The sequence below is a fragment of the Zeus faber genome (assembly GCF_960531495.2).
Source record: "Zeus faber genome assembly, chromosome: 4".
In the NCBI taxonomy this organism is placed as follows: domain Eukaryota; kingdom Metazoa; phylum Chordata; class Actinopteri; order Zeiformes; family Zeidae; genus Zeus; species Zeus faber.
In genome coordinates, this window is record NC_137191.1 from 34670570 (window position 1) to 34692529 (window position 21960).

The window sequence follows — 21960 nt, forward strand, 5'->3', positions numbered from 1 at the left end:
AAATATTCAGGAGTTCCCATCCACCGCTCCGGCTCTCCCTCCGAGACGCCGAGCACCGTCCCGCTCCTGCCCGGCCTAGCGGCTCCACGCCCGGGACACACTGCGCCCGAAACACGGGTTCGCCCACGTACACATCTAATAGTTGTTGTTTTTTTTCGCCCCTCAGCGCTTTGACCGTTTTCCACCATTAATATAAAGAGCGCCGCGCGCCGGACCTCCATGTGGCTCGGTTTTACAAGGGGGGAGGGAGGCTCCCGGCTCCATCTTTACCCGACATCAACAGGTCATCCCGGGACACGACGCTCCGCAGCTGCGGGGGAGCCAGACGGACGGAGCCGCATGGCGGGAGGCGGAGCGGGGGATAACGATACGCGCCCCTACGTGTAATTAGCATATATCCATATATACATATATATATATCCATATATACATATATATATTATTTTATTGTACATCTTGGTAAAACTAAAATGAAAAATAAACGAGTATTCGCACCTAGTACCTGAACTCAGTTTGTCTTAAAAAAAAAAAAAAAGTTGAGGAATGCGGAGGAAAGGCAGCGGAGGACTCGTCGGCCCGGCGTCCGCGCTGAGTGCGTGTGAGGCGGGCGAAGTGGCGAAGTTTGGTCGCTGCGGCTCCGGAGCCCATCCCCCACAGCACACCTTCCCCCCCCAAAAAAAACAATAGCTCCCTCCTCCCTCCTCACCCCGGCGAATCCACATCGAACCGGAGCCCCGCCGGGACCGCGCCGGCCGGCGGCCCGGCCCGCGCCCGGCCGACAAACTTGCCCCGACCCTCCACCCTCCGTGACCCCGGCGGAGAGACTCACCCCCTGGCCGCGTTCCGTCGGGAAGTGAGTTGAATGGAGGCGCAGCTCAGACGCGACTCTGCCTCCGCCTCGCTACAGGCAGCCATTCATTGTGACCGAGCAGAGCAGGCGGGGTGCGGAGCGCGGAGCTATCGATGCCACCACCCCACTCTCCTCCCAGGGGCGGCAGGAGGATCACGGAGCCACCGATCGACGCAGACAGACAGACAGACGGACATGTACTGTATGTATATTATGGGATGCAGAGATATGGCAGTGGATGGCCGAGTCCAAGGCACCGTATTAACTATAGTCTAGGCATCTTTACCCCCCCCCCACACACACATATATACACACACACACACACACACACACACACACACACACACACACACACACACACACACACACATTCAGATGTTTCTCTTTTTTATTTTAGGTTAGCTTTGCCTTTTATATTACTATTTTTCCGACAGCAGTGTTTTAATGTCTACCTTTTTTATGTTCTCATTTTATTTGTCCACTGTTTGTGCAATGTAAATGTTGCACACTGCAACATTTACACTTGTTTTTTCAGAATGTGGGCTATTTTTTTTTATCTATTCCAGCTACTTTATTTCAATGTTTGTTTTTCATTTGCGCTTGGGCAATTTAAACGCCTGCTCGGTGTGAGTTGTGTAAGTACTACTCTTTGATTTAAATTAAATTGAATTGAAATGCAGGAGGATCACAGAGCCACAGATCGGCACAGACAGACAGACAGACAGACAACGTCCCCAATCGACCCTACTGTCTGCCTGCCTGCCTGCCTGCCTGCCCTCCCCCTCCCTCCTTACCCCGCTGTTCTCGGTGTTCCTGGTTATCGGGACTCCCCCCTTTCCTCTTCCACTCCCCGGATCCCCGGTGAAACGCTGGTGTCTCCTGTACGACCCGCGGCCGAGGCTGTGTCCGTGCAGGTGAGGGTCCTCAGGGGTGTGTGCGTGTGTGTGTGTGTGTGTGTGTGTGTGTGTGTGTGTGTGTGTGTGTGTGTGTGTGTGTGTGTGTGTGTGTGTGTGTGTGTGTGTGTGTGTGCGCAGGAGGGGCGGTACCCTGGCTGCTCCCTCCCCGTCGTGCCAAGCGCTATTAACGCTGTAAATTCTCCGGATGTGTGGCACGGCGCTCCGCAGAGGCTGCTGCCAGAGCGCCCCCTCCAGATGTGCGCGTCTCACACCCGCGGACCTGGAGTGGCTTTCCCATGAGCGTGGGGAAAGCCACTCCTGCACACGGAAAAAAACAAAGTGGATCTCGTTTATTACGTTTTTTCATTGCCACGAGCGCAAAACAAATCAGCATGGGAGCAGATATTCCTGGCCATGAAATTCTTATCCATAGATCCAGCCGCAACACTGTAAAACAATAAACTAGTAATACATGTTGTATGAAGATTTTTTTTTTATAAAAAGCAATAAATATATGTTAAAAGGAGAATCAGCTGAATCTGGTGCAACGTATCAAAGGGCACCATTTATGTCCCTCCAATTAAATAAATACATCATATATCTGGATGTATGTAAAGTATGTAACAGCCGTGTAAAAACACTATACTGATGACATTAAGAACGGGATAACAACAAGAAAGAGATTAACACATGCATTGTAAATATTATGCCAATGTTAATGTTAAGAGTATTTTGTATTTTGTTTTCAAAACCACAAGAGTCCGACGCAGACAAAACGAGCAGCAGCGTTCAGCGTCAGCAATGTCACTGCGGATCATGTAACGTTGCATTAAATTCAATCAAATGGTTGAATTGTTAGGATGACAACCTGCAGGTCGTGGGGAGATCTGCAGCAAACCGGGCCGCACGGCAGCGCACTTGGTGTGGACTGAATAAAAACACGTGTTCGTGGACATAACACGCGCGCTGTTCCCAATAGACGGGAAACACGCGCCGCTGTCGCGCGTATCCGCGTTTCTCACACGCGCTTCGGCGCCGCCCGGGCTCCCGTAGTTTGTTCCGGCTCCAACATGGCGGCGCCCGTGTGCCAACGTGAGCTCACGTAACTCTGGGAACTTCCCACAGGACAGGGAACATATTCGCATTATCGTATTTTCGTGGTTTATATATATATTTATATAGAGAGAGATTTTTTGTTTTGTTTTGCTGTTGTTGTTGAGCTTATAAACGACCACCAATATTTACAGGGACGGGGTCCGTCCGGTGGAACTGCCGCAGGTATTTATTCCCGGCTGTTGTTACTCAGATTAGCTACGTAATGTAGCTCCTTGCAGCTAATCCACATTCATCACAACCAACTTACTGGTGATTGTTTTGATAAGCTAAGGTCCTGAACGTCAATTCAATGAGGTCTTACTTTCAACGTAAACATTTTATATGATTTTATGTAACCCTATATATCCTTAAAAACCCAAATGTTTATAGAATCGCATTCTAACACCTAGCTATGGCCTGCACCACGTAATATGCACTTACTTGCAATATATTTGAATAAGTACAAAATACTAAAATGAGTGAAAGAATTATCTCAAAAAGGTCTCACAACTATTACGTTTAACTCCCTAATGCCTGCTGATACCCCATGAATGTAAACATCAAACTCCATCCATCTCCTTGGCTTCCTCCAGGAGCTGCTCCCCCTTGCTGATGCAGACAGCCCGGTTACTCCCCTTCATCGTCTCACATCACCGGACACTATTCAGTGTCTATTCTGCCGGAAAGAGGCTAGGCTGGTCTGCAGGCGGTGTACCTGCCAATTCTAGGTTTGGATCAATGGAGCCCAAACAAGCCACTCAGGATAACCAGGTTACCACCACTGAGGCTGGGATGCACACCAAGCCCCAGTCCCTGTCCATTGTACCATCGGTGGAGGGTCAGAATCTGACTGCCACCAACACAGGGCCGGACGTGGAGAATATGCCAAAACCTGAATTGCTGCCCGGGGAGACAGTGGTGAAGGAGGGCAAGGCAACCATCTTGTTTCCCAGCGCAAATGAAGTGTTTTATAACCCCGTCCAGGAATTTAATAGAGATTTGACGTGAGTTTGAAGTCTGAATGTCTAAGTAGAGCTAGGGCAGCTAACAATTGTTTTTTTTATTAATTATTGTTAATTATATTTAGATTTTTCAAGTTGCCCTTGTCGCTGATTTACAAATTATGGTAAAATAAGGTAATTAAGTTGCACACCTATGGCAAAACTGTTTGATGTTTGCCCGTCTATGACTTTGTTTTGCAATTATACGATTTTTAATTCCAACCTTACATCTAGCTTTGCACTGAGAAATGAGTTATTTTTCCTCTCTGCCAGGTGTGCTGTCATCACAGAGTTTGCCAGAGAGCGTCTGGCTCGGAAGGGGGTGAAGCTGGTGGTGCCCGGAGAGAAAGAGAAGGTGGTGGTCTCTCTGGCGGAGGAGAGCACAGAGCCTGATGGAGAGTTAGAGGGGAAAAACGGAGAAGAGGAGACAGTTGTTACAGCAACGGCAGGGGAGAAATGTGAGGTAAGGGGTCGCGAAGCATAGATACGATACTGGTTATTCACCGGGAGTGAGTACTCCATACTGACTACTCGTAGTATGTCTGAAGAAGTCTGGTACATCCCTTGTTTTTGTGATTGTTCATAGCACTCCACGTCGACTTTTACCCATGCTATTTATGGAAATGAGCTAGAAACTCGATTTGTCAGTGGGTGCAGTCAATGCTTCACTGGTCAGTGAGTTAAATGCTTTGGTCAGATAACAATCTGGGCTTAAAGGTTACAGAACAAATGCTGCCTGAGGCATTTAGCAGATGACTAATTGAGACCTACGAGTCAGTGTAGTGGTCGACTGAGTTCCATAAATTTCAAATCGGAAGAAGTGGCATTATCACAGTCACCGACTGGTAAAATGAAGGCAAGAGAAGAGGTTTATTTGGAAAACTAGTCTGGTTCTAGTGTCCTTTTTAAAATTACCGTATAGGTCAATGTCATGGACTTGAATTGGATTTGTGTATCATGAGGTGAAACTCTTCCATATTGCCCAACCCCAATCACTGTTAATAAGTCACAAAACAACTTTATTTCTTCTTATCTTGACCTCTTTTGTTTATTTTCCTTCCTCCCCTCCTGTAACCTCAGGGCGGCCTGCGCGTACTGGAGGGTCTGGCGGCGTCCGGCCTGCGCTCGGTGCGTTTTGCTCTCGAAGTCCCGGGTCTGCAGAGCGTCACGGCCAACGACTTCTCCGCCAAGGCTGCATCCCTGATCTCCAGGAACGCCCGCTACAACGGGGTGACCCACCTGCTGCAGGCCAGCTGCAGGGACGCCAAGTGGGGGCAATTTGCAAAATTTGACTTTTTATTTGGTTAATTTATTATTAATTACAATAGAAACCTTGTAATTTTAGACATGGACAAAAAATTGCAGATGTATTAACAGTGACGCCCGCAGTCAGTGAACAGATCAAATAAAAATGGTTGCATATATGACCATCTTTTGAGAGTGTGAGCGTTAAAATTTCACATGGTTGCATTCCTGCGAGTACATGATGATCACTAGGCTGTTTTGGTGCTTCTCCTGTAGGGGTGCTTCTGCGTTAGACACTGAGGTTGAAAGTAGTACTAATTCTTCTTCACTGGGCTGGCTCAGTCGATTTCTCCTACCTGCACGCTCCCCGTCGGCATTCATTCATACCATGCTGTACCAAAACAAAAACAAAAAATACTGCGACCAAATCATGTGCTGGTGCGACCAACTGAGAAAGTTAGCAGCACTAGTGCTACAAGTGGAAAACTTAGTCTGGAGCCTTGGTCCTTCTTCCCTCTTGTCTTTCTTCTCCAAACTACCTCCCTGGTATAAAAACTTTATTTTCTGTAGGATACAATTCAATATAAATGTAATTTATTTTAAAGCAGTATATGACCATTAATTAGTATTTCAAGTTGAAGTTCAAGAGATTATTTGTCACATACATTTCCAACATAGAAAGAAATTATATTGGTAGAGGGAAAAAAAAAGTTTTGTTTAGGAACCTGTCGAAAAGCCAATATATGTTGAATATTTCTGACTTATTCCTGTCTCTCTCTCCCAGTATGTTGATGTATGAGATGCGAGGGAAGAAGGAGCGTTATGACGTCATCGACCTGGACCCCTACGGAAGCCCCGCCTCCTTTCTGGATGCGGCCGTGCAGGCTGTCAGTGATGGAGGTGTGGACACAGTGCTCACTCTTGAGGATACTAAGTACCAATATGAATTCAGGAAATTAAAGTTTCTGTACAGGAGTAGTTTGTGGTGTCTTCTTCTCATCTTCTACCCCTACTCTATAGGGAACTAATAAGGGAATCGAATACTACAATATGTTGACAAAAATATAGATATCAGTTGCCACATTGATTTTATATGATATAAAAATGTATTAATTATTTGATGATTTTTGTTCATCTGTTTGGCTACTAAGCATCATTTTGTGACGTTGATCATGAGACTGTTGTGTTATCGACTGAAAAATATTAGCTGCCGCGTTTTAAGTTAGGGCTCAACAGGCTGTTGATAAATGTGTTAAAACAGTCATTTTCATTTTTTCACCCAAATCTCTTCTTGTCCTTAAGGTCTGTTGTGCATCACATGCACTGACATGGCGGTGATGGCGGGCAACAGCGGAGAGACCTGCTACAGTAAATACGGCTCCATCTCCATCAAGGCCAAATACTGCCACGAGATGGTGAGGGAGGCGGGCACAAACTTGATGTAGTCACTCTATCCTTCTGGTTGCCTAACACTCGCTTTTTCTCTCTCTCTCTCTCTGTCAGGCCCTCCGTATCATCCTGCACAGTGTGGACCAGCGGGCGGCTGTCTATCAGCGTTACATCCAGCCGCTGCTCTCTGTCAGCGTCGACTTCTACATCCGAGTCTTCGTCCGGGTCCACACTGGTCAGGCGATAGTCAAGAACTCAGCCAGGTGCGCGCGCACACACACCAGGTCTGAAGTCTTCAAATGTCTTAAAATTCAGTTCTACCTGTATCAGGCCATAAAGGTGCAAAATACATCTTTTCAACTTTTCCCCCTAGTGTTTCCAAGGGGTGGTATGGTTTGGGACACTGTCACAAAGACAGCCGGCTCGCTTGACGTTTTCGTCTGAGAGTAGCTCCGTGAGATAATGTACTGCACCAAAACGTGTTCTGTGTTTAGATTATCAAACGGACAAGGATCGTATGTTTCTGGCTGCTAACTACTCTCCAAAGCAATAAACAACCGTAAGAATCCAAATTTTTACGAGAAACCTCAGTGTTACGATAAGGGCAGAGTAAAACACCCGGTAGTATTAATCAAGTATACAGGTTGTGTTACTTACTGATCCAGTAGAATGAATGCCAACTGAAAGTCTTGTCAGGAACTCTTTTAAGTCCCGTCGCTCTCTCCATCAAGTGAATGCGATGTTTTACCAATGTTTTATGTTCACTCTTGTTTTACCTGTGTTTCTATCACCCTCCCTCTCCGCCTTCATGGCCTCCTCTGTCAACGGGGTACTTTTTCTCTTGCCGGGTGGAGTTTCCTCTGCCCCTTTGTTTGCACCACCATCCGCGCAATGGGTGATGCACTTCCTGTGATGCACTGCCGTAAATGGATCCTTCATTTTCCCGGGAGTTTGTACCTGGTGGCATTCCGAATTTCAAAGTGATTTGGAGGCTGTGGCAGTTCTGTCTGCCACTTGCCACCCAAGTTGCGTTTTCAGGGCCCTCTGGCACAGAGACACAGAAGACAGGGGGTTGTAAACACCAGTTTAATGTAGAGAGGAGGCTAGCTGGAATTAGTCAGGAGCAGATTGAACATGTCACGACAGGGCTCTTATCCTGAGTGAGTGTGGGGATGGGTGTTTTCACCTCCTCCCTGTTAGACCAACCAACGAGCAATAAGTATGCAGCTACCCTAACCCAATCACCTAAATCCAGGTCAGGTGTGGCTGCCCAAACCGTCCCATCCCCACACCACAGAGGCTTACAGGGAACCAATCTGAATGCCAGTGGTGTCATTTTTCTATAACCATTACACTGTGCAATCAACATTTACTTCCTAAGGTACAAAAAAGTTGTCTATCGCTCCTTTAAAAGTAAGTAAATTGTCTAACATTAATTTGTCTAAGTATATTATTCATTCATAAATACATTTTTTATTTTCCCCAAAATCATTCAAGTTCTTCTGTATCAGCGTCAACATGTCTGATGTTATAAAGCCCTAATTATCTCTGCCCCAAATATATAGAGCGATTTGTCTAAAAGAGTTTGAAGTTTCTTCAAAAAATGTCCTTAAATATTGAATTAATCTCTGTGACACTGATGTGATTAGCATGCACCCCTGCATCTGGTTTTTACTTCACAACATTGCAGCAATAACCAACTCATGAAAGTCCTCCCCAAGAGAAAATATCAGATGGTATGATATCAATAATAGTAATAACAAGTAATTTTTTAACGTGAGTGCAAGCACACACGCTTGCATCATGTTTTTTGTTTTTCCTTCTTGCAGCAAGCAGGCTCTGGTCTATAACTGTGTTGGCTGCGGGTCGTTCCACCTGCAGAGGATGGGAAAAAGAACAGCGCATGGAAAACAGTAAGAAGCTACTTTGGTTTGATAATTTTTTTCCGGGTGGAGCGACAGAGGGCGGCTGAGAGACTGGAAGTGCCGATTGATTTGAGTATGTTTCATATATGTATTTATGACCTTTAAAATAATCGTATTATTACTGTTAGCCTCAAAAATTGTTTGTGCCTTTGCTTTACCAAAGCAAACTTTTTTTTTTTTTAACCTTTAAATAACAGCTTCAAAATCGTTACGGTGGTACACTGGCTTGTAATATGCAGAATGGCATCTCTTTCATTGGAGTTCTAGTATTCTCTTCTCAGTAGTTTGGTGTGATTTCTGGACTCATTTCTGGTACATGCAGGGAACTGATAGAGGGAAAATTTGAACCTGTAATTAAAGCCCCTTTCCCACTTGCACTAAAAGCTGTGAATCTACTGGCAATGTTCTGTACTGGCATCATGTGGGAGCGGGAGCTGGTGTCGATGTCACGTCAAGGTCGTTCTGTTAATTTCCCACTCTCTAAATAGTATCGTTTCCGACAAATTGCCGGCATGGCTGTGAATGGAGGTGTATGAGAATGGAAACAGTAACATTGCTCTAAAATAGGGGCGGAGCTGAAATCCAAATAAAGCACAAATAGTGTTTTTTTTTTTTGTTTTTTTTTTTTTTTAAACCAATATTTATTTCGTACAAATATTTAAAAATCGATTTGTTTTCGGGAAGATAAAAACAATAACATTTAGAAGAGACCGAACGGTGGTGCTCGGCTGCACCGACAAAAACTGAAACACGTCCAGTCTCTACGGAGACAGGTCTTTCACATTCTTACATTTTTTACTTTTTCTTATAAAATATGCCACTCGGAGAGTTAGGGGTGCGGTGCAGCTACATTGCCACCGAGCGCTTGGCTTTCCCACAGGGCAGAGCCAGAGGGAGGCAGCGGGCAGATAGGGAGAGGTAGAACGGGTGGAGAAGGTTCCTTCTCCCGAGGTCGAGAGTGGAGGATAGGTTGAAGATGATCACACTGATTCAGGGACATCGTGTCCGTGGATGGGGGGCTCTGTCCCCGCTCCGTCAGCGGAGGGCGGAGTCTGTGAGGCGGGGCCGCGGGGAGCGAAGCGCCTGTCTGAAAAACAATTCTGTTGCTTAAGTCTCGAGTGACACAAGACACCTCACGCGCCACTACGTGACGTATCCTTGACAGTGGGCTATGTTGGAACAGACTCATTTCCGTAAAGGAGGCCAATGTGGGAATGACTTCCTACTGCCTCAACCGGATATTTTTTATCCAGCAATGCTACAGATTCCGTGTGGGAAAGGGGCTTAAGATTCAGCGTTTCTACAAACACTCAGTCTCAGTGTCTTGTTTTTTTTTTTCCCATTAACTTGAGATGTGTAGGTACGGATATGTATAAATAAAAATTGAATTGTGATTTTCCCAATCTTGTGCTCTCTGGTTGAGCTGTGGTGCTGGGACCAGGGTGAGGAGTTCCCTTCCATGTTGACTGTATTGGTTGGGGGGTTCCTTACATTGCTCAATGGGCAGAACGTATCAGGTTCCACGTTCTATGAAAACATTTTAACAGTGATTACATGGCGAGTGCAACTTAATATTGTGTATTGCACCTTGTGTATGAGGGTTGGCGATCCACTGGCATTTACTTAACATAAGCACATGATAAACATCGCTGTCATCAAATCATTAGGTTCAATCATACCTTTTCCAGAAAGGCCTCCGTGTCCAGGTCCGGCCCCGCGGAGGTGCTCCAGATTTCAGAAGCCCACCGGACGTTTCGTTTAGATCATATCAGCTGAGGAAGAACAAGAAAGATATTATGTTGTAATATTTTATTTGTATATATATATATATATATTTTTTTTTTTTTTTTTTTTTTTTTTTTATTATTATTATTATTATTATTTTTTTCAGAAAAATGGTAGTATGCAATACATTTTTAAAATGTATTAAAAAAATAAAGACAAATAGGAAATTGTGTGTGTGTGTGTCGATAGATGGATTTTTTTTTTTTTTTTTTTTTTTTTTTTTTTTGGAACAGTAGAATTGAATCATATGAATGTTTCTGTATTATTATTTTAATATTTCTTCCAAACCCAGCCTCGGGGGCAACGCAAGGTCTTCATTTTCCGTGTCGTTCATTGAGCAGAGTAAGACATTTTTTGTGATCTCCTCAGTGGACCCCCCCACCCCACATCAGCAGCTGGCCTGGCAGCGTGGAGTCTTGGAAGACATAACAACCGAACCGCGGGCCCACGCCACCGCGCCAGTCGCACCCTCCGCTCCCGTAATGTGAAAAGCAAATTCCTCCCCCCGGTACGAGTGGCCTGCGACAACACCCCGTGACGCCCGGCTCCGTCACGGCCCCATGGACGTCAGCAGCGTTGGGTTGCCGCTAATCCATTATAGCTGATATTTGGGTGTTTGCTGATATCTTGGACTGATACCAGAGTCAAGCTGCGGTCAGATTTGCGCCGCATTGAGCTCGCAGATTGAACTGGAGATGGAGTGGTGCAGCTCCTGCCTCCAGGCCCCGACCATTTGACTCTCATGTGATTGCTGGAGAAAAGTGGTTTTTTTTTTTATATTTATCTTCTTTTTTTTTTTTTCTTAATTATTATTTGTTTTGGTTTTTTTGTCTTCTTTTTGCTTTTAGCTTGTCGAAGGAGTTTCTTCACGTCAATTGACTGTGTTTGTGTGTGTTTCCACCTTTCAGTACGAAGTACTCGGCTGCCACCGGGCCTCCAGTTGGACCAGAGTGTGAACACTGTGGACAGAAACACCAGGTCACCCAGGCTCTTCATTTGAAAATTCCAAATAACGGTTCAACTTGGTGGAGGATGTCAATATTTGTACCGTCGTTTGACGTTGTGTGCCAACGGGGGTTGCTGGTCGATCACAGGCACCATGTAAAAACTTGTTATAAAATCAAAATGGCGGAAACCAAGTAGACGACTCCAAAGCGTTGGCGCTGTCACAGCAGCTCACATCTAAACAGGCGATGAAATAAAGTAATAAGAAAAGTGCCAACATGAGATAAACCTGAAAATCATTGGCTAGAAAACAGAAATTGTCTATATATAACATGTGATATAGACACGTACTGAGTTCTCTGTGTCTCCGACAGCTCGGCGGTCCCGTCTGGGCGGAGTCGCTCCACGACACCGACTTCGTCCAGAAGATTCTAACGTCGGTGTCGGGGTGCCCAGGACGCTACGGGACGTCCAAACGCATCGAGGGGATGCTGAGCATGGTCACTGAGGTGAGGGAGGCAGAGAGAGTCGAGCGAAGACGGCAGCGGTGATGAAGTCTAAATGTATGAAGTGAAATTTACTGTAGTCAAGTCCAGTCACACTTTATTTATTAAGCGCATTTCATACCAGGGCAACACAATGCGCTTTCACTTTAATATTTAGCTTTCTTTTTTTTTTAAACACATTTAGCTTTTTTCCTTGTTTTATTGCTTTGCCTGCACGTGCTATTTGATCGCCTTTAAATTGTATAAGTTAGTATTATAATTATTGGTACAGTTCAACATTCACTTTGATTCCCTCACTCTGTTCTCAGCTCCAGTATTTTGCAGAATCTGTGAAAAGCAGGTTAAACAAACGGAGAAGAATTATTATTGTTTTTACTTAAAAACGCGGATGCAAGTGATTGCACATTATGAGCTCTCTAGTCTATACTATATACGCATACACAGACCAGCCACAACATCACTAACATTGTGTAGCTTCCCACTCGTAACAGAAAAGGTGATTCATCAGACCTCCACCTTCTTCCATTGCTCCATGGTCCAGTTGTGACGCTCACATGTCCATTGTAGGTGCTTTCAGGGGTGGACAGGGGTCAGCATGGACACTGTGAGCTCCCATACGCAGCAAGCTGCCATGCACTGTGTGTTCTACACCTTTCTATCATAGCACCATCCACTGTTTCAACACTTTGTGCTGCAGTAGTTCTTCTGTGGGATGAAACCAGACGGGTTAGACTTCATTCCCCACGTGCATCAATGAGCCTTGGGCTCCATGACCATGTCGCCGGTTCACCGGTCGTCCTTCCTTGGACACTGTTGGTAGTAACCACTGCAGAGCAGGAACAGCCACAAGACCTGTGGTGGTGGAGATGCTCTGACCCAGTCGTCCAGCATCACAATGTGCTCCTTGTCAAAGTGGCTCAGATCCTTACGCTGATTAACACATCAACTTCAACAACTCACTCTTTACTTGCTGACTCATATGTATATATAAATAAATAAACAAACAACAATATATACATTTTTCTTGTCGCAGGAGTTGGAGGATGTTCCTCTCTACTACGCCGTGGACCAGCTGAGCAGCACCATCCACTGCAACACACCCCCGCTGCTCCAGTTCAGGTACCCCCGCTGCTCCAGCTCTGCTAGCTAGTGGCAGTTAACGCTAGTGGTAGTGAAGGTAGCGGTGCCCAAGCGAAGCACTTGTGTGACGCTCATAACAGATGTGTTGTGGCTCCGATAGATCGGCGCTGCTCCACGCCGGACACCGAGTCAGCCTGTCCCACGCCTGCAAGAACGCCATCAAGACGGACGCCCCCCCAGCCGCCATCTGGGATGTCATGCGCTGCTGGGTAACAGGCCACTCCCTTTCTTAGCCCTGGGAAAGTTTGAGGTGGTGCTCCATCAGCTCACCTGCGACACGGCAAGTCCCACAATGCCATTTGAAACAGCGACGTCTTTTTATTTTTTATATATTTTTTACGATTCTTACGTTTGTTTGAACGTCCAGGTTGCGTCTTCGCTCTGAGACGTCACTTTCTTCTCCAAAAAACATTTCCTTCTTCCGGCCAACTTGATTTTTTTGGCTTGTTTTTGTTCATTTTTGTGAATGCTCATCCGTATCGACAGTTCAACCGGCCGCGACTAGCCACGCTGCTTTAGCAAATTCACCGCGGCTGCCTTTCACTTCTTGTGCGGGCGGGCGGATCCCACCACCAAGGAGGGAAACAGCATACAGGGGAGCACCCGTAGAAGCTAAAAAAACATTGAGTGGCTGCTTCTTTTCAAAGGGGCCAGCCAAAAAGAATAATCAAACGTGAGATTTTTCTACAACATAATATTTCTGATTACCACTTTAAAGTCCTCAAGCGATCTGTGGTAGCTTGTCACAGCTGACATAAACATCATCACAGTTCAGGGAATGCTTTGGAAGTGCATATTCAAAAACCAAAATCCATGACTTGCACATTCCCTGTGCTTGTTGATATTGAGTTGCCATGGGGATCTTAGTTTTTAAACCGTTGGTTGGTTTGGTCTGATAGCATGGTTATGTTCCTTGACATGGGATTTGAACCATATGCTTTTGTTCAATTAATTGATGCGATGAATTAAACCATAAAATTATGGCAATGGTCGCCATCTTATATTATTAAGGGGCTTAATATTTTCATCCAGCAGATTGAAACATTAACCTCTAATCTGGAACATAATTGGGCATTCTACAACGGGCATAATACAACACTGAACCAACTATCAAATTGCAAAGATGTGATCCAACAACGTACTTTTTTTTCTTTTTTTTTTTGGGGGGGGGGATCAACCATTTCACCCCTGAATTATGTGAACAAATTCCTCCTGCAGGAGAAATCCAATCCGGTGAAGAAGGAGAAGCTGTCAGAGAGCAGCCCGGCCTTCAGGATCCTCTCCAAGGAGCCCAGGTTAGAAAAAATATCAAATTAAAAAGCGTTAAAGTCACCAGACATCATCAACCATGTGTTTAAGAATTGACGCGTTTAAATATCATCGTTGTGGCTATTTTAAAGAGAATTTTTTAAATGTTATATTAAAAGAAAAGCCCTTATTGGGATTGTTTCATGGTAAATTTTGTAAATGTAAACCAAGAATAAATGTTTTAAAATAAGACAAAACAAAATGTCTTTGTGGAATTTTAATGAATTAAATGATAATCACGTTCTTACACATAACAAGCTTTTATTGTGAAGGCTGTTTCATGAGGCTAGTTTGGTTTAAATTGAAATAAGTGATGTAATGTTTGATTTTTCAAATACTGAAGACACTAAAATGTGCATCATTTTTGGTATAAATTAGGGCTGCGGGAGCGAAATTCGAATAGAATTTGAATATAAAAATCACTATTCGAATGCTGGCGGTCGGACGGAGATGGAAGTTTTAACACAGCGTAGAAACGATTTGATTGAATTGTTTAAAGGATTTGAAGAGACGCGGTGTCCTCTGCTCTGCAGCCTGCAGGCCTGCTTCACCGTGAGGGACGACGCCAACCCCCAGTCCCGAAAACGCCACCTGACCCGCTTCCAGGAGAACCCGCAGGCCTATTGGGGGCCCAAGGCCCGGGCCAGGGCTAGGTAGGGTGGAGGGAGTTAAGGCTGGATTGTTGCTTCTCCGTCGGTGCACGTAAACAAGTCTGCGGAGCTACACGGTGACGGCTTGCGGATGATGTGAAGGGCGGATTTCTATTTGCGTATCCATATTTTGGTTTCTGAGGTAAAAAAAATAATTTATTTCTTGCGCTTTCTGTACATCGTGGTTTACTGGATGCGACGCTGCCCCCCAGTGGACATGTAACGTCATACACGGAGAGAGAGAGAGAGAGAGAGAGAGAGAGAGAGAGAGAGAGAGAGAGAGAGAGAGAGAGAGAGAGAGAGAGAGAGAGAGAGAGAGAGAGAGAGAGAGAGAGAGAGAGAGAGAGAGAGAGAGAGAGAGAGAGAGAGAGAGAGAGAGAGAGAGAGAGAGAGAGATTTTGATTTTTAAAGCATCTTTATTTGAACATTTTCCCTAGTTCACAGTTACAGACAATACAACAAACACACTTGGTTCACTAACAGAGTCCTACACGTTAAAAACAGACTGGAAGCACAGGTCGTCCTCCACCAGGGAACAGATGGCGTCATTAAAACACCACAGCTTGATGAAGACGTCCAGACTCTTCATCAGTCTGTGAAAGTTAAAATCAATCAAGACTCTGGCCCTGACCAACGCTACAAACACTCTTCCTAAAACACTCTCCTTTCCCCTCAGAGAGAGAGAGAGAACCTTTAAACACAGTGGAAACAGAATGAATAGAACATGATGAGAGCATCAAGTGGGACATCACACAGGGACAACAGAACATCTAAGATATGTAAATACACACTGTTCACCCCTTGAGCTGTCTATGACTTATTTTTTTGTCTTTTCATATATTGTTGTCAAAGTGAGGAATGTGAAGCACATTAACTCAGCATGTACACTGCGGCTGTAACACCCCAAATATCTTTTTATACCTTCTATTTATTTCCCTGGATGGTTTGATGGATGGATGCATGGACCTTATTCTTCCACGGAGGGAAACTATAGCGTCACAGCAGCTGACACTGAATCTAAGGATGAAGATCGAAGAACTTAAATGTAGAATAAAACCCAGGGAGACACAGTAATCACACGATTAGCACATTGACCTCTTCCTCCTCCGCCTTCCTCCTCTTCCTTTTTCCACCTCCTCCTCCCTCACCTGCCTCCACCCTCCTCTTCCTCCACCCTCCTCTTCCTCCTCCACCCTCCTATTACTCCTCCGCCTTCCTCTTCCCTTTTCCACTTCCTCTTCCACCTCCTCCTCCACCACCCGCCTCTACTTTCCTGCTCCTCCACCTTCCCCCACCCTCATCTTCCTCCTCCGCCTTCCTCTTCCTCCTTTTTCTACCTCCTCTTCTTCCTCCTCCTCCTCCTCCACCACCTGCATCTACTTTCTTGCTCCTCCTTCCTCCTCTTCCTCCTACACCTTCCTCTTCCTCACCCTCCTCCACCACCTGCCTCTACTTTCCTGCTGCTCCACCCTCCTCTTCCTCCTCCACCTTCCTCTTCCTCACCCTCCTCCTTCACCACCTGCCTCTACTTTCCTGCTGCTTCACCCTCCTCTTCCTCCTCCACCTTCCTCCAACCCTCCTCGTCCTCCACCCTCCCCCCGCAGTGGGGGTATCTCCACTGGGCTGCAGGAGAGGAGGCAGCAGTTCCAGAACAAGAGGAAGAACCAGGTCACAGACTCCTCTCAGCTCAAGGACTTCCCCTGCAAGAGGTTCAGAAAGGTGAGGCCTCGTCCCCTCTTTTCTAATGATAACCCACGGGAAAATGGTGGCAGGAACTCAAAAGTTAATCATTGATTTCATTTTATTTTTTTTTTTTGTAGGTGTGACAGTAATGTGCCTTCTGGCTTTGTTTGCCGATATCCCCGATCGGTGGCAATTCAAATTCAGACAACCTTTATTGAACCCAAGGGCGGCAATTGATTTGCAGATCACCCAGTCCAGACGCACAGCGCCAAAAGTTACAGGCAACAGATAAACACACATGGGTGGATAAACGAGCAGCGTAAATAAAATAAAACAAGTGTTTATAGTTCATATAAATCACCATGATTGCATAAAAAATTCACAAAAATATTATATAAATTCTGAATGGTCTGAAAAAAATAAATAATAACAAAAAAGAATTATAAGAAAAATACTATAAGAAAAATTAGAATAATAGCAAGTAAAATAATAATTTGCAAAATATACACAAATACAAAATGGAAATAGTGGAATATATAGACATGTACAAATTGCAATTCTATGCACAGGATCAATCATTGTTATAGGTTTATAGATTATACACCGATCAGCCACAACATTAAAACCAATGACAGGTGAGAGGAATAACATGGATCATCTGGTTCCGTTTTCTGAATCCATCAGCAACAAACCGAAAAAGAGGAAGAGTCAGTTTCTCATTTTCCGTTTTGTCTGAAGAAGAGAAATAGTAAAGGCAGCTGTGTTCTCCTTTTCATGTCTTCCATTTTGAATCCAAAAACCAATTATACTCACGTACGCAGACCTTCAAAAAGTGACTCAAAATGTGTTGAGCAAGAAAAATAAATTTTTATCCAAGGGCTAAATGACGCACCTGGAGATTCAACTTTCTAGACTGTAATGGTTTGATAGCTTTAGATGATGGTTTCCAAGTTGTTGAAACTTTGATATCTGCCGAGGCTGAAAAGTTGTGAATATACTTGGTGACAATATCCACTGATCAGCAACAACATTAAAGCAGTGACAGGTGAAGTGAGTAACATTGATCATCTGGTTCCAATGGCACCTGTCAAGGGGTGGGATATATAAATAAATAAATATATATATATATATATATATATATATATATATATATATATATATATATATATATCCATCGACCACTTTATTAGGTACACCTTGCTGGTACCGAGTTGGACCCCTTTTTGCCTTCAGAACTGCCTTAATTCTTCCTGGTATACAGTAGATTCAACAAGGTGTTGGAAACGTTCCTCAGAGATGTTGGTCCATATTGACGTGATAACAGTTGCTGCAGATTTGTGGGCTGCACATCCATGGTGCGAATCTCCTGTTCCACCACATCCCAAAGCTGCTCTATTGGATTGAGAGGTGGTGACTGTGGAGGCCATTGGAGCACATTGTCATGTTCAAGAAACCAGTTTGAGATGATTTGAGCTTTGTGACGCGGTGCATTAAACTGCTGGAAGCAGCCGTCAGAAGATGGGTGCACTGTGCTCATAAGGGGATGGACATGGCCAGCAACAATACTCAGGCACGCTGTGGCCTTTAAACCATGCTCAGTTGGTACTAAGGGGCCCAAAGTGTGCCAAGAAAATATCGCCCACACCATTACACCACCACCACCACGACCACCAGCCTGAACCCTTGATACAAGGCAGGATGGATCCATGCTTTCATGTTGTTTACGCCCAATTCTGACACAACCGTCTGAATGTCGCAGCTCAAATGGAGACTCATCAGACCAGGCAACGTTTTTTACAATCCTCCATTGTCCATTTTGGCTGAGCCTGTGCCAGTTGTAGCCTCAGTTTCCTGTTCTTAGCTGACAGGAGCGGCACACGGTGTGGTCTTCTGCTGTAGCCCATCTGCTTCAAGGTTTGACGTGTTGTGCGTTCTGAGATGGTATTCTGCAAACCTTGGTTATAACCAGTGGTTATTTGAATGACTGTTGCCTTTCTATTGCCTGGAACCAGTCTGCCCATTCTCCCCTGACCTCTGACATCAACAAGGCATTTTCGTCCACACAACTGCCGGTCACTGGATATTTTCTCTTTTTCGGACCATTCTCTGTAAACCCTCTGTAATAAAGTGGAATGAAACAGGGAAAAAGTATTGAACACATGAAGAATAGGAGGTGCAAAAAGGCATTGAGAAGCCAAGAAAGCAGCTGAAATCTGTCAGTATTTCGGAAGCAATCCTGCCCCCTATCAGTGCAAATTAATATCAGCTGGTTTACTCCTAATTGATGGCCTCTAAAAAGGTTTCTCATGACCATGGTGTCACACGAGAAGCATCTCATGATGGGTGAAACCAGAGAGCTCTCAAGACCGTCGCAACCTTATTGTTGCAAAACATACTGATGGCATTGTTTTCAGACATATTTCTAAACTTCTGAATGTTCCAGTGAGCACCATTGGGGCCGTTACCCGGAAGTGGAAAGAACATCATTTCACCATCAACCGGCCACGAGCAGGTGCTCCTCACAAGATCTCTGACAGAGGAGTCAAAAGAATAATTAGAAGTGTTGTCCAAGGACCAAGGACCTCTCGCAGAGAGCTTCAGAAAGACCCGGGATTATCAGGTACAGTTACAATAAGTAATGCACTCAACCGCCATGGCCTCTATGCACGCTCACAGCAAAAGACACCATTGCTGAAGAATAAGCGTGTTGAGGCTCGTTTATAGTTTGCTGCACAACATTTGGACGAGCCAATGGAAAAACTGGGATAAAATAGTCTGGTCAGGTGAGACCAAAACTCAACTCTTTGGATGTCAGAGCCCACACCATGTTGGGAGGAGAAATGGCACCGTACATCACCCTAAAAACACTGTACCAACAGTGAGGTTTGGAGGTGGGAACATCATGGCGTGGGGCTGTTTTTCAGCATGTGGTACCGGCAGACTTCACATAATCGAAGGAAGGATGAATGGAGAAAAGTACCGAGACATTGTTGTTAAGAATCTGCTGCAGAATCTACCAGGATGCGGAGGATGAAACGAGGGTGGACATTTCAGCAAGACAATGATCCCAAACACACGGCCAAGGAAAATCTCCGTTGGTTTCAGAGAAAGAAAATGAAGCTTCTAGAATGGCCCAGTCAATCACCTGACTTGAATCCAATTGAAAATCTGTGGAAAGAACTGACGATCAGAGTTCATAGAAGAGGCCCCTGGAACCTTCGAGATTTGAAGACGGTTTGTGGGGAAGAATGGGCAAAAATCACACCTGAGCAACGCATGCCACTAGTTCTTTCACACAGGATGCGTCTTGAAGCTGTCATTACCAACAAAGGCTTTTCTACTAAGTATTAAATACATTTCAGCAAGTGTGTTCAATACTTTTTCCCTGTTTTTCCCTGTTTCATTCCATTTTATTACACATAACGTAATTTATGGACATAAATGTTTTGATTTCTTTGTATGTGTGAATTACTTGGGTTGTTACCGACGTCTGGTGAAAACTTCATGTCAATAGCCCCATCAGAAATATATTTACGGAGAAAATTGTTGACGTGTTCAATACTTATTTCCCCCACTGTATACTGTTATATGTTGTTATAATATATATATAATATATATAATGATATGAGGCAGCAAGTGAAGAGTGAGTTGTTGAAGTTGATGTGTTGAAGCAGCGTAAGGATCTGAGCCACTTTGACAAGGAGCACATTGTGATGCTGGACGACTGGGTCAGAGCATCTCCACCACCACAGGTCTTGTGGCTGTTCCTGCTCTGCAGTGGTTACTACTACTACCAACAGTGTCCAAGGAAGGACGACCGGTGAACCGGCGACAGGGTCATGGGGCCCAAGGCTCATTGATGCACGTGGGGAGTGAAGTCTAGTCCGTCTGGTTTCATCCCACAGAAGAACTACTGTAGCACAAAGTGTTGAAACAGTGGATGGTGCTATGATAGAAAGGTGTAGAACACACAGTGCATGGCAGCTTGCTGCGTATGGGAGCTCACAGTGTCCATGCTGACCCCTGTCCACCCCTGAAAGCTCCTACAATGGACATGTGAGCGTCACAACTGGACCATGGAGCAATGGAAGAAGGTGGAGGTCTGATGAATCACCTTTTCTTCTACATCATGTGGATGGGGGGGGGGTTAGGGTCTGATCCCATGGAGCATCTGTGGGATGTGCTGGAACAACAAGCCCGATCCACGGGGGCCCCACCTCCAACTTCCAGGACTTAAAGGATCTGCTGCCGACGTCTTGGTGCCGCAGGACACCTTCAGAGGTGGAGTCCATGCCTCCACGGGTCACAGCCGCTTTGGCGACATGAGGGGGAGTGACACAGTATTCGTTTTATTAGTGGAGGTTTATGTTGTGGCTGATTAGTGTATTTTATAAACAGTTCCTATGTACTTATTAACTTATTACATTAAGAATAGATGGATAGATTTATGGAACGGGATAATCTGTATTCTTGATGTAATCTGTTCGGCAGGACTCACCATACTCCTCCTTCTCCTCCTTCTACAGGGAACCTGTTCCTACGGAGAAAAATGCTGCTACTCCCATAAGCCGGAGCAGACGGATGAACACAAGATGGAGTGATTCATTATTATTCCATTTTTTTTTTTTTTTTTTTTTTTTCCCCCTGAAGATCAATTGTAAAATGTCAAATTGACCGTGTTGGAAGTGTCTAGACCCACGGCCCGGCTGCATGCTGCAGTGTTCCGTTTTAGTTTTATTTTTGACTGTTGGGACAGTCTAATAAAAAGCCCTTTTCCAAACGTAACCCAAGTCTCTGTGTTACGGGAGTTTGCACGTGGCCCGGTGCCAACGGCGGTGGAACTCCGCTGCCTGAACCAGCGACTCTGGACGTGGCTGCACCTATGACCTGACTAACCTCTTGTTTCTGTTTTTCTCTTTCTGTTTTTCCATTCCATTGTTACATTTCGTCATGAAGGGGTGAGATATGTCACCCAGCTTTGCACTTGTTGTGATTATCCTGCCCTTTGAGAAGCAACGCTGAGTGGGATGGGTGCTTATACCGCTGTTGTGTTGGTGTTGCGCATACATGTATGACGGAAACTCTGCGCTCTCGTCATCCCGCACGGCGTCCGGAGGGCGAGTTATACGGAAATGGTTCTTGATGGTTGTTAAAGATTGGGTTTTGCAGGTTGGGAATTTGAAAACCAGCTTTTGCAGGTTATCTTTGCCTTGCGAATGCAAGCTACAAATTTTTTTTTATTTTTTTTTAAACCCTCTAATTTCTGTAGTTTCTCAGGAGCTAGGCTAGTTGATCTCCTCTGTAGCCATGCATTGAGCTAGCACAGTTAGCATGCAGCCTGTCGTTATCTCAGTACTGGACGCACGGCAGTGGAGCTGATGTCGACCTTCCAGTCTGAATCTGGAAGCTAGACAGAAAGTTAATTTGTGTCACCAAAATTCATAATACGTATGTGTGTATTTAGTTTGTGTATATATAGAGATTATTATGATTTATAACATATATGAAAAAAAAAAATTCACATCAAATCAACCAGCTTCCA

General features: G+C 44.9%; 1 protein-coding gene across 2 annotated transcripts; it reads left to right on the forward strand.

The window, feature by feature from the left end:
• Positions 1 to 1696: 1696 nt before the first annotated feature.
• Positions 1697 to 21058, forward strand: trmt1 (tRNA methyltransferase 1). Of its 2 annotated transcripts, none has more exons than XM_079999353.1 (16): positions 1697 to 1764; positions 3435 to 3845; positions 4116 to 4305; positions 4923 to 5110; positions 5872 to 5987; positions 6390 to 6502; positions 6591 to 6739; positions 8306 to 8389; positions 11095 to 11164; positions 11506 to 11640; positions 12671 to 12756; positions 12878 to 12986; positions 13996 to 14072; positions 14619 to 14738; positions 16340 to 16454; positions 20945 to 21058. In XM_079999353.1, the coding sequence occupies exons 2-16, from the start codon at positions 3454 to 3456 to the stop codon at positions 21017 to 21019; spliced, it is 2019 nt and encodes a 672-aa protein (XP_079855479.1). In that variant the 5' UTR covers positions 1697 to 1764; positions 3435 to 3453; the 3' UTR covers positions 21020 to 21058. The 2 variants fall into 2 exon arrangements, with proteins under 2 accessions (XP_079855479.1, XP_079855478.1); XM_079999352.1 differs by lacking the exon at positions 1697 to 1764 and adding an exon at positions 2864 to 3024.
• The last annotated feature ends 902 nt before the right edge of the window (positions 21059 to 21960 follow it).